The sequence below is a fragment of the Carettochelys insculpta genome, chromosome 1, assembly GCF_033958435.1.
Source record: "Carettochelys insculpta isolate YL-2023 chromosome 1, ASM3395843v1, whole genome shotgun sequence".
In the NCBI taxonomy this organism is placed as follows: domain Eukaryota; kingdom Metazoa; phylum Chordata; order Testudines; family Carettochelyidae; genus Carettochelys; species Carettochelys insculpta.
Genome location: NC_134137.1, coordinates 117,264,577 through 117,281,721, shown reverse-complemented (window position 1 = coordinate 117,281,721; position 17,145 = coordinate 117,264,577). Strand labels below are relative to the sequence as shown.

Below are 17,145 nucleotides of genomic sequence, written 5' to 3'. Positions count from 1 at the left end.
CTCTAGTTCCCTTTACTTGCTTTAATTTCAGCTCTGGCAAAAGTTGGCACATTTTCTCTATAGCCGCTCTTAGAGGCATTAAATAATCATTCAAAATACTTTGGTCTAAATTATTTTCCTTCATAGGTTGGAGTTTAAGAAATTATACTAAAGTAGCATTGAACCCAGCAGAGTAATTTTTCTCCCCAGAGAAAACATTTAACGCTAGTGTAATGTTAAATGCAAAATGTTATGCAATTGCATCATGCATAATCATTGGTGTTCTGATTATTTAAAAATGTTATTGTTGGCACAGTGTGTGCAGTCTTCTCAAGAGAGTGGTAATACAGTAGCTGTGTACATTGAAAATAAATATGCAACTGATGGCTCAGAATGGACTCTCTCTACGAACACTTCTAGAAATAAGAAAGAGGTAAATGTGACTCTCTGTCATGTAGGTCCACGAGGAGCCAGAGGTCCACCAGGCCCTGAGGGCTTACCAGGGGCAATGGGCCCACCAGGGACACCATCTGTCGCTCATGGCTTCCTTGTTACCAGGCACAGTCAAACCACTGAAGAACCAGAATGTCCACCGGGAACTAAACTGATTTACTATGGATACTCCTTACTTTATGTACAAGGCAATGAAAGGGCACATGGTCAGGATTTGGGTAAGAAATCATGTAAACAAGATGTTAGCATGCATTTTTGGTGAATAAGAAGCGCAGCTTCAATTCATTGCAAACTACACAAATATTTCTCTTATTCATAGGCTCATGCTGCGCTATGTAGAGCACAAACTGCATAATAATCATAATTACTTAGAGCTGTTATAGTACTTTACCCTTTTCCAGCACTACACAAACATGCACTAATGAGCTGAGGAGTGTGATGAGACACACCCTCATCCCACTGGTAGAAAGGCACAGGTGCACCTGCAGAACATGCGCCACCTGGACAAGGAGAGCTAAAAAAAGTGAAACTAGCTGCAGAAAAGGGCCGGGGCCGGGGCGGGGGAGATTTACATGGAAGCAGGAAGGCTGGTAGGGATTGCTAATGAGCTCGAGTAGCAAGGGGAACTTAGTCCAAGGCAATGACCAGCCTTTCCTTTCCCTCCCACCCCTCCATTGCCAACTCCCCATGCCAACTTTAGGAGGGAAAGATGGACATTACAAGCTTGATGTCAACAAGCAGCCCTCAAGGGCTGTTTCTCCATAATGCAGAAGGTCTACAGGTACATGTGAACTGTAAATGGACTCTGAAAAGACCCCAGTAGCAAGCTGAGCACCCTTTGGGAGTAGTGAGGTTAACCATGAGTGGGACTCTCTCACAGGCAGGGCTTCAGTTCAGCCACAGCGGTCCAGAGCAGAGCTCCAGAAAATATTTTCAACAGCCCGGGAGTTTTTTTTATAGCAAATTGTGGGTGGGAGAAAAGAGGAGGTTTCTGGAAATATTCTATGGCTGCGTCTACATATGCCCCTTCCTCCAGAAGGGGCGTGGTAATAAGTAGTCCAGAAGATGCTAATGAGGCTTGGATGTAAATTTCCCACACCTCTTTAGCATATGGCCATGTAATTTGGAGTCCGAAAGAAGCTCTGCTGGACTCCAAAATATCCATGTAGACGTACAGCTTGAGGGGATTTCCCGGAAGGAAACCCTCCTTCTAGAAGCCCCCTTTTCATCAAAATTTTGAGGACTCAGAATCACGTGGCCATATGCTAATGAGGCAGAGGAAACTTACATCCACATCTCATTAGCATCTTCCAGGTTGCTCATTACCATGCCCCTTCCTGTAGACACAGCCTATGAGCCTTGCTTATAGAGGCAAGAGACTCAATGAGACCACAGTTGAGCCCAGAGTGTGGGTCAGCAAACTACAGGGAGACAATAGCTTCTTAGGTTGGAGAGCCTCAGGAATTGCACATTTATAATATATTTCATTACTAGTTTGGGTAATTACTAGCTAGTAATCAAAAATATCATCTTTATTTAATGTAAGCATATTGATGTTAATGTATAGCCCTTAAGTTTTGCATTCCCTGAATTTTTATAGCTAAGTTGTAAACTTATTGTTGACTTTATATACCTTTTGGCATTTAGTAAACAAGTACACAATCCTAGAAGCAGCTGCTATGTAAATTAGACTGCCATGAAGCTGAGGGAAAAATGATTTTAAAGTCTGATTGTGGTCTGCCATTGCAACTACATAGTGGAGAAAACAGGACAGCCTCCCCTGTCCGACTGATAACAGAATCTCTCTTACCATGGCTGGAGCAAGCCATGAAGTGAGTTTCAAAGCCAGGGCTGCCATGTTAAAGTTTCAGACATTGTGTACTGTCATCAGAATTGCACTGATTAAAATATGTCAGTTGCCATATATTTACTTGAAAATAGTTTTACACATTAACCGTTTTATTGCACTTTCAGGCACAGCAGGAAGCTGTCTACGTAAATTTAGCACTATGCCATTCTTGTTCTGCAACATCAACAATGTATGCAACTTTGCATCAAGAAATGACTATTCCTACTGGCTGTCTACTCCTCAGCCCATGCCAATGAGTATGGCTCCTATCACAGGGGACAGCATCAGGCCATTCATCAGTAGGTGAGATTGTTTTGCCACATTAGTTATGACTATGGAGACAACCTATCAAATGCAGGGCTGCCCAAAATAGCTTCATCAAGTCTTTTTCATCTTACTCAGAATATTCCAATTCAGTTTTCAATTAAATTATTCAAATTGAAAAATTTCCATATTGGTTCAAATTAAATAAAACAAAAATATTTGGGTGCCCTCAAATTTTCGCCTGGAAAAAGTGAGGGCAACCCAAGACAAAAAAAAAAAGGGGGTTATTTTGATTCATCTGAAACAAACATATTTATTTTTCATCAATTCATTCAAAAAAAAAGAAATTTTGAAATAAACAGGAATTTTTATTTTTATTGGTAATTCCAAAGGAAAAAAAAAAACTTCTGTTTTTTTTTCACCCTGCTCCAATTAGAAGCACTTTGTGGATTAATGTCTTTTCCCTTTTGAAAAATGCATCAGGATCTATCTTAGTTATCATGCACTACACCATGTTTTTTGGGCTGTTTTGGACATTATTTTGGTGCCTGAAAACAGTTTATGTGGGTATAAAGCAAATGGCACTGCAAAGGAACCCAGGTGTAGTATTGTAAAGCAATCATTTACTATTTGTAGAAATGACTCCTCAGCTGGTGTCAATTGCCGTAGTTCCACTGAGCTCATTTTGGCTGTGCCAGCTCACATCAGCAGAGGCTTTGGTTCTACTTTTTTCATTTTGCTAGGAAGAACTATGCCCTGATGTAACATGCGCAAGGCTTAAGGTAGAAGTGATCATATGAACTTTGTGTTTTACACTGCTCTGATTTAACTAGGATCTGACAAAGGAGGACCAGCATCTTTCTAGGTTGATCATGGCACATAGGGAACAAGCAGGGCCTCCATGGATCCTCCTGATCCTACTGGTTGAGGTTTTGCCTACACAGAAGCTGGGAGGGTGCTTCCCAGTTTGGACAGCACATGGTAGCTGCACTCAAGCTAGCATGCTAAAAATAGCAGTTTGACCACAGTGGCATGGGCTGCAGCCCGGGCATGCTGCCAGACTACATACCCAGGGATTGGGTGAAGTTGAACTCAGGCAACTCATCCAAACACCACTTATGCCATTGTGTGTGATCTCATGTTTTTAATATGCTGCCTCATATGTGCACTGGGGAACATCCTCCCAGGTGTAGACACTGATGAATCCTGCTGCTCTCTCCCTCCCAGGGAGATGGGTGAGAGTAGAAATTGCTCTGGTGAGCTTTCTTGAGGTAAGAATATGACACGTTTGCCTATATATATGTATATTAGTTATTCAGGCAGTTCTAAAGTAATATCCCCCATTGTAGATGTCCAGTGTACCAGAGTACTTAGTGGCCGTGTCTACACTAGCCCCAAACTTCGAAATGGCCACTTCGAAGTTTACTAATGAAGTGCTGAAATACATATTCAGCGCTTCATTAGGACGCGGGCGGCTGCGGCACTTCGAAATTGACACGCCTCGCCGCCGCGCGGCTCATCCAGACGGGGCTCCTTTTCGAAAGGACCCCTATAGAATAAGGGGACTTCGAAGTAGGCGGAGTCCTTTGGAAAAGGAGCCCCATCTGGACGAGCCGCGCGGCGGCGAGGCGCGTCAATTTCGAAGTGCCGCAGCCGCCCGCGTCCTAATGAAGCGCTGAATGTGTATTTCAGCGCTTCATTAGTAAACTTCGAAATGGCCATTTGCGTGGCCATTTCGAAGTTTTGGGGCTAGTGTAGACATAGCCAATATGAGTTTGCCTCTTAAGTAACCCAAACAAGCTAAAAGGCAATTTTTAAAAAGGATTCAGAAAAATGAAATACCACCCTTTCTGCAGAGAAGCTCGACCTTGTTTGCCCCAAATGTGGGATTTTGTTTGTAATTTGTGTTTTGTGACACAACTCACACAAATATTAATTCTGTGCTATTCTGATTTTTTTTTTAAGATGAAAAATTTTCCAGAATTTGATTGGGGCAGGATTTTTGCCAAGATTTTAAAAAGATTAGGCACCCAAAATCCTCCTGAGTCACTCCGGAAAATCTTGAAGAAAGAGACCACTCTTTGAAATTTTGCCCTTAAACTGTCTACTGTCGTTCATAAAGAGTACCTTTGGTGATATAAATAGTCTCTCCTTCTTTCTCTCTCATACACACACGCGCGCGCGCACACGCACTACATTATTTTGTATCTCTACATGTTGACTGTAATCTCAAGGCAGAAGGTTATCTTTATATTCTGTCAGTATTTTTTATTATTTGAGATTGTTAAACCATCATCATCTTGCATGAAAAAACTGAAAAGATGTAAAAGTGCCACTTACCTTCCCTGGTTCAAGAAACTTCCTTTTTTCCAAAGCCATTCACTGATGCACCAGAAATCTCGTGAAGCAGTACAAGTACCAGGTGCCTTTTACATTCAATTTTTTTTCTCTTTCTTTTTCTCTTTCATGTTTCACAGAAACATTGCTGTGTTTCTTAATATGACCATGTAACTTTTGTGCTGGCACTCTAGGCAGTGTATAAATCCTTTTAAGTCAAATGTAGATGCCTTCACTCAGAATTTCTTTGCTTTGTGGATTTCACAGAACCCAGCTTACTCCAGCCTGTTATATTAATTTTTTGGTGCTCTCATAATATAATACAAAACCGTTCATCTCTAGGTAGGCAGTGTGATCCAATAGAACTAGTGCTAATTAAAAGTAGCTGTACTGCAATCAAGGAATTGGTGGTTCCAGTCAAATCCCTAATTAACAGGTGCTCATATAATTAATATTTGCCCCCAAACTGGCATTTACTAGTACTTTGACAGTCTTCTGAAGGAGAACCAAGGAGTTATTGAGCCTGAGCCTTTTGTTTATTCATGGTTGTAGTGGATCAGATGTACAATGTACAGAACCTAAACTAAAAGGGTCTTTCTAAACCTCTCAGAATATTGGTCTCTTCAGGCCTGTGTTCCAGCTGCTTGGCTAATTGTCCTTTATTCAGAGATAAGGGCCCCAGATGTAAGCAAAAATCACTTTTAAAGGGAATACATATGGAACCCGCCTCCTTAAATGTTTCACTGGCCTTCCCAAGAACTCTTTGCTGTATCTTCATGGTGCTCTTTGCGGAAGTCACATCAGTCTACAGTTAAAGCAAAGTGTTGTTGTTAGTTGCTCCTGCTCTTTCACCGGACCTTCTAATTCTCTCACCATTTCCCCTTCAGTGTTAAAGCTGCACATATGCTCGCTTCTGAATTTTTTTTTTAAAAAAAAAAAAAGGGAAAAAAAAGCTAACATAGTAAGTGTATTTAACTATTTAGTTTTATAATAATAAGATCCAAACTTCCCTTTATCCAGTGGATACCAGTAGAATTAGTGACTCCAGTGCGTAATTGTCCCTAATTTTTCCCTAATGGGGTGAAAAAAAAAAAAGAGTGAGGTATGGGTCTTTTAATTTCTGAGCTTGTTGTGCAATGAACTGCAAACAGGATAAAAATGTTACTAAGGCAAATACACTGAGTTCCTTGCTGTTCTGTTCTTTGTAGATGCTCTGTGTGTGAAGCTCCTGCCATGGTAATTGCCGTTCACAGCCAAACAGTGCAAATACCATCATGCCCTGAAGGCTGGCTATCACTTTGGATCGGTTACTCCTTTGTAATGGTAAGTGCAGCAGGATCTCCCCTAGACCAGAAAAATAATGTATGTTGGTGTTTGATATATTCAGAACATTTTGGAGCATACACTTTTGTGGGCAAAGACCCCCTTTGTCAGATGCATGTGGGGGGAAGGGGGGCTTCCAGAGGAGGACTTAAAGGGGGAGTCTCGGACAAGGCGAGGGCCAGAGTTGACACGGTCTATTCAGTAAGGATGGACGTGACCCATTATCAGCAGTTAATGTGGAGCTGTGACATCAAGAGAGGAGAGATCAAGTCAGTTCAGTCTTGGAAAGGTGCTGTCTGTGCTATTGCAAGGAAACAAGGGCCAGAGGAATAGGCTTCCGCTCTTTTGGGACTATAGAAACATGGTGGCTATTTAATGAATGTGAGAGAATAATTTAGTAATATTCACCCTCTAATTTCTAGCAAAGTAATTCCTCTCACAATGCACACCAGCACTCCGTTGTTTACAGCCTCCACACAAATGCCATGGACTGAATGAACATGGAAGTTAACAGACCTTCCCATTGTCCCTCCAGAACAGGGCTGCAGCACCTTCAGAGAGCAATATAGAGCCACTGCCTGCGCTCTTTCTGATCTCTTCATGAATAGGATCTTTGTCTAATGGAATTGTTGATCTTTTGTTCTGTGTCTGGTGTGCTGCAGTCCCAGACTTTATTTGACACAGTCTTAACACAAGGCAGCTCAGTTCTATGGGTTCTAACACCAGTGGACCCCAAGATAATCTACCTATTTGCCATCAATACCATGCTCCTTAAGATACCCTGCCCCTGGAATGAACGCATTCCTCCCAGCCATCCTCTCATACCTCCCTTTAGGTTCTCCCCCACGTTTCCCAAAAGAGGGGAGGAAATACGCTGGTCAAAGCGTTGGTTTGAAAGAATTACAACCACCTGCTACTAAAGAGCTAGATACTTCTCATCTGATTGATTTATTTGCATTTTCCTAGCATACCAGCGCTGGGGCTGAGGGTTCCGGACAAGCTCTGGCATCTCCAGGTTCCTGTCTGGAGGAATTCCGCAGTGCTCCATTCATAGAATGCCATGGTCGTGGGACTTGTAACTATTATGCAAATGCTTACAGCTTTTGGCTTGCCACTATAGACAGAAGCGAGATGTTCAAGTAAGTTTACAGCTGATTTTCCTTTCTAAAATCCATATTCATGGCTCAGTAAACATCAGTAAAAGCAGCAGTGTGAAACTTGTTCTACTGTCATATGAGTAGTGTTCTAGATTGAGTTTAAATGGTTAAAGGCTATTGCTAATCTATTTGAATATGCCATCAAAATGCTTGTGTACATAAAGTTGAAAAATAATGCTTTTGGGGAGAGAGCGAATAACAACACTTTGGTAGTCTTTGCCATATAAAACTTATTTGCACTATTCCTTTTAAGAGAACTTAAGAATATGTGTGCCTCTGCCACACCTGAGTTTCACATGTGTGACTTCAGATGTAACTGGGGTACACTGCCAACTTGATAGCAATTGACCTGGAGTACAGTCTCGTCTCTAGTGGTTCATAATAGAACCACTGCAAACTAGCACAGGCATTGACATTTCCTCAGAAAGGGTAGGTTTGCGTTGCCTGTGACCGCTGACCTGGGCTCAGGGGGCTGTTGGCTAACAGGGCACCTAGTTTTGGGGCACACATTCAGACTTGGGCTGGAGCCTGGGCTCTAGGACACTGTGGAATGAGAGGGTCACAAAGTCTGCGCTGTACCCCAAGCCCAAACCTCTGTACAGAAGTTAAGCAGACTTTCACCCTGAGCCCTGTGGGCCTGAGGCCGTGTCTACACTAGCCCCAAACTTCGAAATGGCCATAATTTACTAATGAAGCACTGAAATATATTTTCAGCGCCTCATTAGCATGCCGGCAGCCACGGCACTTTGAAATTGATGCAGCTCGCCGCCACGCGGCTCGTCCCGACGGGGCTCCTTTTCGAAAGGACCCCGCCTACATCAAAGTCCCCTTATTCCCATCTGCTCATAGGAATAAGGGGACTTCGAAGTAGGCGGGGTCCTTTCGAAAAGGAGCCCCGTCGGGACGAGCCGCGTGGCGGTGAGGCGCGTCAATTTCGAAGTGCCGCGGCCGCCCGTATGCTAATGAAGCGCTGAATATGTATTTCAGCGCTTCATTAGTAAACTTCGAAATGGCCATTTATATGGCCATTTCAAAGTCTGGGGCTAGTGTAGACATAGCCTGAGTGAGCTGGCATGGATCAGCCAGTCATTTCTAACTGCAATACTTACACACCCAAAGAGGCAGAGAACTGAATGAGCTTGACCAATCATTTATCACTAGAGGCCCTGCTGCAGCTCTGCTTGCAAGTGGAAGTTGGGCTGGAAGAAAGTTCTAGACAGAAACCCATTGTAATACACATTCGAAGCATATGGGTCGGGCCCTGCACTGGCTGGGGGAGGAGCTCCGTTAGGAGCTGGATTGGGCCCCAGGCTGACTGGGGGAGCGGTGGTGCTGGCACAGTGCAGGGGGAGAGCCTCATTGGGGGCGGCTAGGCCAGGCCCTGCACAGACCGGGAGAGGGGCTCTGTTGGGGGACTCAGCCAGGCCCTGCACTGGGTGGGGGAGGGGCTGAGGCTAGCACAGTGTGGGGGGCTCCACTGAGGGGGCTGGGACCTACACTGGCCAAGGGAGGGTCTCCAGTGGGGGCTGGGCCAGGCCTGGTGATGGCCGTGGGAGGAGCTGGGGCCAGCCCAGTGTGGGAGTGGGAACATGATTGAACCTTGCCTGGACAGACAGATGGACAGACACAGCCAAAATATGAGTCTGCCATGAACTTCACACTGCGCAGAAGGGTCTATGTATGCCTTTTCTTCTATTTGGTCTCTAAACTGAGGAAATAAGTGATGCAGAATAAATAATACCCTTTAGGACAGGGAGACTACTCAGAGAAAAAAGATGGAAGACTGAGCCTCATAGTTATTTTATTCCTTATGTCCCTCATGAGGAAAGAACTAGGAAGCCTGGCATACCTTTCTGTTTGGCTACATCTGCACTGGCCCCTCCCTTTTGAAATGGACATGCATATGCAGTAGATCAAAAATGCAAATAAGGTGCTGATTTGCATAATACACAATCCATTTTCACAATGGCAGCCACTCACCATTCCGGAACAGCTGCTTTTGAAATGCAAAACTGCCCTTTAGACAGAGTTCCTGTGAGAGGAAGCTCACTTTTGAAAGTACCCTTCTTCCAGAAGAAAATTAGGGAGAACAGTGCTTTCGAAAGCAGGGCCTCCTTTTGAAAGAACCCTGTATACGTGGCTGTTTTGCATTTTGAAAGCAGGTCTTCCAGAAAGATGTGTGCCTGTCATTATGCAAATAGATCACTGAATATGCAAATTAGCACCTTGTTTGCATTTTCAATCTGCCACATTTACATGCCCCTTTCAAAAGGGAGGGACCAGTGTAAACATAGCCAGTATGAACACCATAGAAACAGTCCTAGTTTGTGCATCATAAGTCCTTGGCTGGGGAACCAATCTGCAATCTTACCTCATGTGAATTCAAATTGCATGCTTGAAGTCAGGATTATTAAAGAGACAAGTCAACCAAAAAAAAAATCATACTTGTGTGTAAAAATATTTTGCCCTGTTTTGTTTTGAATAATTCCTTATAACTAAAGAGAGAGAAATCTTTTTCTGTTTGTGTCTTTTGACATCACTTTGTATATAGTTATTTTTCTCCCACTGTTAAAAGTAGGAAATTATTATTATTTTCTGAAATAAGTGACCAATTAGCCTGCAGTGACCTAGCCTCTTGATTTAACTCTGCCCTGGGTTTTTCAATTTGTCATTAATGGACTAAGCTGCTGTTTTGAAAACACTGCCAAATTAACAATAAGCTTGCAAAGTGATATATTTTTATAGTAGCCGTTAATGATGTCTGTCCATTTTTTTTATAGGAAACCTACTCCTTCAACTCTGAAAGCAGGGGACCTGCGCTCAAACGTTAGCCGTTGTCAAGTCTGTATGAGAAGAACATAATGACTTTTGAATTTCAACTATTGTCACAATATGGTGCTATTTGTTTAACAGCAAAGAAGCCTAGGCTTATATCATATGTACCTCATTGTTGTCCAATATGAAAACAGTAAAGTGCCTTATAGGAACTTGCGTAACTAACACACACTGCTTTACTGCCTCTGTACTTGCTGAAGAAGAAAAGAGACAAAAAAGATAAGCTTCATATGTTGGCATACCAAATGGCACTTCTGATAAAAGAAATTTTTATGTAATGCACTGACAGTATAAAAAAGCCAGAGTTCATTCAGCAAGATTCAAAGGTGCTAGGAGGTATGTTGCTGTGCCTTGCATTCTATTTGACTTGCCTTTCTCATTTTTGTATTATATATTTAGATTTATTTTTCCTACCCAGATACATATGTTGTTACCATTTTCTAGCTATCTTAAAACTTCAAACTCTTAGGTATGTACTTATTGTTCCTGTACAAAGTAATACTAATATAAAGAAGAGTTTTGGGATTACAGATTATGGTTAAACAACAAATATCCATCTTTTCAAAATATAGGGTGTCATCCAGTTTGTTTTTCTATTGTACAGGTTGCACCTCCTTAGTCCAGCACCCTCAGGACCTCATTGGTCCTAGATGAGGGATTCTGTAAGACCGGGGAGATGAATGCCCCCACAGTCCCTGGCCACCCCCACTGTCCTGCCATAGCAGGCTGCCTGCCCTAGCTCCCCAACCCTGGCTCTGCGTGACATGGGGATGCCGGCTCCCCAGTTCTGGCTCTGCATGGCTGGGGGACAACAGATCCCTGGCCCTGGCTCTGCACAGAGCTGGTGGATGCCAGCTCCTCAGCCCCAGCTCCGTGCTGAGTTACCAAAGGACATTGACGCAACAGCTCAGGCTCTGCATGGGGCTGCTGGGGGATGCTGGCTACCCGGCTCCAGGCAGGGTTGTTGGGGGCTGCTGGCTCCCCAACTCTGGCTCTGTGCAGTACTGTTGAGGGATGCCATCTCCCCACCCCCTGTTCCATGTGGGGCTGCCAGGGGATGCCAGAGCCCTGGCCCCCTGTGGGGCTACTGGGGGATTCTGGAACCCTGGCTCTGGCTCCCCCCACTGAGAGATTCTGGAACCCTGGCTCTGGCTCCCCAGTTGTGGTCCACTGCCCCTTGCCTATCCTCTTGCCTGGCCCTCTGGTCCAGGAGCATCTCTTATCCTGCCGGACAAGGGTTGTTGCTAACCAGAGAATGCCAGTTTTCGGAGGTGCAACCTGTAGTGCTTACTTTCATCCCAGTCCTATTGGTTTCAGTGCACTATGCTCCAAAGGAAGGGTTTGCCAGACTAGTTCCGCAAATGAGCAAGTAAGTGTTTCTGCTATGTTTGGTACTATGCAGCTTCTTCATGTAGTAGAACAGATTTTCCTGTGGAATAAGGAATCATCCATTTGTGGTCAGGGAAAAAATAATTAGTAATTTATATAGGTCTCAACAGTTACACAAATCAGGCTTTGAGTTTGCTATAGTTTCACAAAGAATCTTAGATAATTTTTCCTCTTTTTCAATAGTCATATTGAATCTGCCATAAATCAGATGTTAAATACCAAAGTACTAAATGTGAAACATCTGTTTTGTCTAGCTCATTTCAATACCTAACTCTGTATACTGCAGAGAACAAAACCAGGTTAGTGGGCATTTGTGTTTATTGTGGTAAAATATTCTTTGAGCTTACAATATTTTAATACAGTCTTCTGTATTTAATATGTTCAGGGTTTTAAACACTAATCACACACTGAATGATTTGATTTTGCAAATTTTAAAAGCTTTAATTTTGTTAAATTTTTCCAAAAATGTTTTTCAGAGTAGTCTAAGAAATAGTTCTCTATGCAAATATTCTGATGTTTGAGCACATCAGTGTCAGAAATCATTTTATATATTATAACCAGGCAAATACCAAAATATTTTTTGAGAATGCCAAGGCCTTTTATGTAATTTCTTAAATGTGTATTTCTTTAAAAATCAGATTTGTAATAAAATTATTTGTGTAAAATTTTTTATTAATTTGTTACTCATATTTACCCAGCAATAATAAATTATTTTTAATAATACATTAATAAATGCACAGATTTGCTGTAATCCTAGATCATTTTTGTTCTGCACATATTGCAAATATAAAGGATTTTTGACAGGAGGAAATAAGGAGATAGCCCTGAAACCTTATAAGAACTAGTAATAGTTGTCTTAAATTAAGGTGTTTGGTTTTTATTTATTTATTTATTTATTTATTTATTTATTTCAGATTAAAAACCTTGAATGAAATCTTAAGTCAAAAAGCTAGTTATATACAATAGTCCCCCAAGGTATGTGAGGGTTGTGTTCCTGGCACACCCTTGCATAACTCAAATTGAGCGTAAGTCAGGGGTGGGAGTTGGGAACTACGCGGCAGCCTGGCTCCCGGCTCCCCGGGCTTGTGGGAGCCAGATGTGGCTTCTCCCTGGCTCCCCCAAGTTGGGGGTAGCCGGGGAGAAGTGATGCTATCGTGGTTGTCTGCCCAGCGGGCTCCCACAGCTGGGGAAGCCCAGCAGGCAGACAGCTGCTGCCATGGAGCTTCCCTCCAGCTTCCCCCAGTTGGGGGAGCCAGAAGGCTTTCAATTTGCTTTACTCGCACTAATGTGAGTTAGATGCAAATCGAAATTGTGCATACAGGGGCATTACTTTATATATTTGTCACTCTTCCCTTGACTCTTTTGTGCATGTGAGGCAGAGCTGCCTCACTCCATACTGGAGAGCAAGGAACCATTATAGCCCCCTAGTGGGCAGAGCCAAATTCATGTCTGGCATGGGAAGTTACAGGATTGGACAGGAAGTGTGAAAAGATAGCCATGCCACTTTGCATGCACCCAGACTAGCCCTGGCATGGAGCCACACCCTGTGATTGGAGATGGATGAGTATCCCAAAGAGCTTCCAGAAGCAATGTCAAACAAGTGCTCTGAGGAGCTGTGGGGACTACCAGAGGCCAAGTATCCTGCGGAAAGAGAGGACTTTTGGACCACAGGTCTCTTCGGTTAGGGGATCCTGTGCCCACCCTTTTACTCTAGGTCCCAGCCCAGAGCTCTAACAGTCAGCCATTGATCAGCAGGAATCTTCCCAAAACATGCTGACTTACTCTCCAGCTGCAGAAATATGCCTAAAATCTGGTTCTCCTGGGAACCAGAGCTTTCTATCACAGCTATATTTGGCTTATGTGAATGCTCTTTTTGCAATGCTATGCTGTGAACCATGGTTGTAAAATTTGAATGTGCCATTTTGCAAAGCTGTGGCTGTGTGCACACAGTTGACTTTACTTCTTTTGACCTTGGGATGTCAAAAAAAGTATCATAAAAACAAATGCAATGTAGAGACAGCCAGAGAAAGTATCTTTTGGCTGGCAAGGAACTGATAACAAGGTTCACACTAACTTCTTTTTTTTCTTAATAAAAAACAAATTGAAAGCAATGCCTTGTTTACTCTTTGAAAGGCTGGTTAGATGGTATTTAGCAGTCTTCATTATTTACTCATGATTACTTATTTAGTAATCCTCTACTAAAATACTCTAAAAATAACTTTCCTGCCCAAAATGTCCTTTGTCCCAACATCAATATATAAAGGTATAAGTGGTTGAAAGTCAGTCATGTCTGAGACCTTGATTTTCATGATGTAGAAGAATAGCTGCCCATGCACTAAGGTAGACCAGTGAATTTTTATAGCAACCCTCTCTTACACTACAAAAGTATAAAAATCAGTAGTCATGGATTTAAGTACCCAGGGCCAGCATTGTTGCTTCAGTGCAGCTTATTATGTCAACAGGAACTTTGAAGAGCTCATTTGTTGTGATAAACACCCAGATTACCGTGCTTAACTTAAAGTTCATTATGTAAACCTGACTAAAACTAGGAAAGCTATTCATGCCACAGTACACATCTACAACTGCAGATGGTGCTATTGCTCTCTTTATACCATACAGCAGAACAGAACATTAGTATATCTAACAAGTGCTCCTTTTCTGCTTGTAAAATTGGGTTATACTCTCTTTCTGTCTCACACACACACATGCACGCACAAATCTTTAGCTCAGTCCTGGCTTGTTCTAATCATCAGAAAGTTTGATCACCAAATTGGAGGAAAGTAGTTGTCAACATAAACAGACTGGAAATATGCATCTGTTGACTTATAAAAATGCAAAAAAATACCCGGCAAAAAACATTAAGGCAGATAATTACGTGCAGTGGTTTTCCCAATAGTTTGAACTCATGCAGATTTTCTCACAGTTATGCACGATCACATTCTAATTATGGGATTTATCTTTTTGTAAAGATTCGTTTGATTAAACTTATTTTCCTATAAAATAGTTTCTGTCAGAGCAATATGCCCTTATCAGTAAGGCCCTGCCAAATTCACAGACCATTTTGGTGAATTTCACAGCCAGAGAGTTTTAAAATTAGTCAATTTCACAATTTCAGCTGTTTACAGCTACAATTTCACAGTGTTGTAACCATGGGTGCCCTGACCCAAAATAGTATGAGAAGCAGGGGGAGGAGGTGGCGCAAAGTTATTGTAGGAAGGTCACGGGACTGTCATTCTCATGTCTGTGCTGCCTTCAGAGCTGGGCTTTGAAGGCAGCAGTTACTCATCTTCCTGCAGTTAGAGGAGGTTCCTGGAGGTGAAGGTGGGTCTGATTTGCACTGAGCTGATAGCTCCGCAGCTGGGGGCTCCTAGCTGCTAGTCCCAGCCAGTAGCAGATTAATGCAGGGTCCCTGACCAATTGGGGGATCCCCAGGAAAAATGGGCACCCTGAGCCCTGTTAGGGGCCACAAAAGCCTGATACTTAAAGCCCAGGTGCCTCAAGCCCTGGCTTAAGCCATACAAGGCAGAAACTTTGAGCCCAGGTGCCTGAGCCCCAGCTGCAGCCAAGGTGCTGAAGCCCCGAGGTGGAGCCACCCCAGCAGGCAACAGAGAAGGCAGAAGCCCCAAGTCCTGCTTCTGGAGGTGGGTCTGATCTTCTCACTGTGAGCAGCCATGCAGGGGAACAACAGATCTTGGCCCACCCCAGACTAGCCAAGACCAGCAGCTACACCTTGCACTCACAGCAGCAAGGGGAGACTGGATTTCAGAGGGCAAGACCTACTTCATAGGCCATAACACTTTTCATAGCCATGAAATTGGTAGAACCCTACTTACCAGACTCCTGAAGAAACGACAGCATGAATTGGTGTTGGTTGGCTATTTTTAAACAAATGTGCTTCAGTTTTATGCCTTTCGGCAAAGCCACTTATTAACTCCATTAGATATAATAAAAAATCCTACTTAATCCAAAATTAATTGCACAAGTTGTCAGGTTAATAACACATGGGGCCACTGATCGTGAAATGATAAAAGTTTAAGATTCTAAGGACTGGTAGGAGGGAAAAGAGAATAAAGATAATGGTCTTCAGGAAGGCCAATTCTAGCAAATTCAGAGTATGTCTTTACTACCTGGGAGATCAACTCCTCAATCTTGCAAGGAGTAAGGGAATTCAATGGGAGAGTTTCTCCCATCAGCCTCCCTCTCTGAGGACAGCCAGATAAGTCAATTGTAGATAGGTTAATTCCAGCTACACAATTGCCATAGCTATGTATCTACAATTGACTTTAAGGTCTAGTGCAGATCTGGCCTCAGAGAACTCAGGTAAGCTCACACAGGAGGCAAGTGGAAGGGGATAAAATGAGTTCAGGAGACTAGAGAGTTTTTTTAAAGTGACATTATTAAAGGCACACATGCAAACTCTCCCTCTTCACAGGGAAAATTAAGATGTGTATTAAATAAAAACCAGGAGAGCTTCAGTGACCTGCACTTTAAAAAGGAGTCATACAAGAAGTAGAAACTAGGTCTAATGAGGAAGGATGAATTGTATGTATACACATAAGTATGGAGAGACATGATTAGAAAGGCCAAGGCACAAAATGACATTAAACTAGCTAGGGGCCTAAATGGTACAAAGAAAGCATTTACCAAATACATTAGAAGTAAGAGAAAGATAAGGACCGGTCCACTACCCTATGGCTACAGTTGCACTACAGTGCTCTGTCGACAAAAGTCACTGTCGTAAGAGATTTCCCACCAAAACTTCTGTCGACAGAGTGTGGCCACGTGCAAAGCCAATTGGCAGAATGTTCAGCTCTGTTGACAGAGTGGCTGGACTGCCCAGCTGCTGTCTTGACAAAACAGGCACCCAAAAGCAGATCAGACAGGGTAGCCCATTGTTCTGGATGTCGTGTCTGTCAAAAGACATACATACAGCCAGCTGTATTTATTGTAATTGGTGTGAAATGGACAAGATACTGACAAAAGAGTCTAGAGAGGGAGCATCCACACAGCTTTTTTGGTGACAGAACCTGTCAACAAAAGGCACTTTTCCTCACCCTGGGAGAGACAGAAGGTTGTCGGTGGAAGTGCTGACTTTGGTCGACGTACTGTTGACAAAATGCATTTTGTGTGTGGCCAGTCCACCAGTTTTGTTGACAAAACCGAGGTTTTTGTCAGCAAAACTCACTAGTGTAGCTGTAGCCAAGGTGGAGTGGAAAGACCAAAACAAAGTGCAGCAGTGGCCAAAGTATTAAATGCCTTTTTTGCTTCAATTTGCACCAAAAAAATTGGCAGTGATTGGATGATCCTTAGTGAACATCAGTATAAATTGGGTAAGTTTTGAGTCTTAAATAAGAAAAGAAACAAGTTAAGAATTACCTGGATAAGTTAGTTGTCTTGGGAGTTGCCAGGGCCTGATGAAATGCATCCATCCTAGAATACTTATGCAACTGGCTAAGGAGGTCCGAGACATTGTAGTTGAGCATTCATGGAAGATGGGAGAGAGCCCAGAGGACTGGAATTGGGCAAACTATCTATAAAAAAGAGGAGTATAAGGACAGT

General features: G+C 42.9%; 1 protein-coding gene across 4 annotated transcripts in view; it reads left to right on the top strand.

Moving 5' to 3' along the window:
• Positions 1–13,697, top strand: part of COL4A1 (collagen type IV alpha 1 chain) — a 240,395-nt gene extending 226,698 nt beyond the window's left edge. For all 4 annotated transcript variants that reach the window (XM_074990147.1, XM_074990120.1, XM_074990128.1 and 1 more), the window contains 5 exons: positions 438–650; positions 2,407–2,584; positions 6,091–6,205; positions 7,172–7,344; positions 10,143–13,697. In XM_074990147.1, coding sequence (XP_074846248.1) covers positions 438–650; positions 2,407–2,584; positions 6,091–6,205; positions 7,172–7,344; positions 10,143–10,224 — 761 coding nt within the window. In that variant the 3' untranslated portion in view covers positions 10,225–13,697. The remainder of the gene's footprint in view (positions 1–437; positions 651–2,406; positions 2,585–6,090; positions 6,206–7,171; positions 7,345–10,142) is intronic.
• Positions 13,698–17,145: the final 3,448 nt, after the last annotated feature.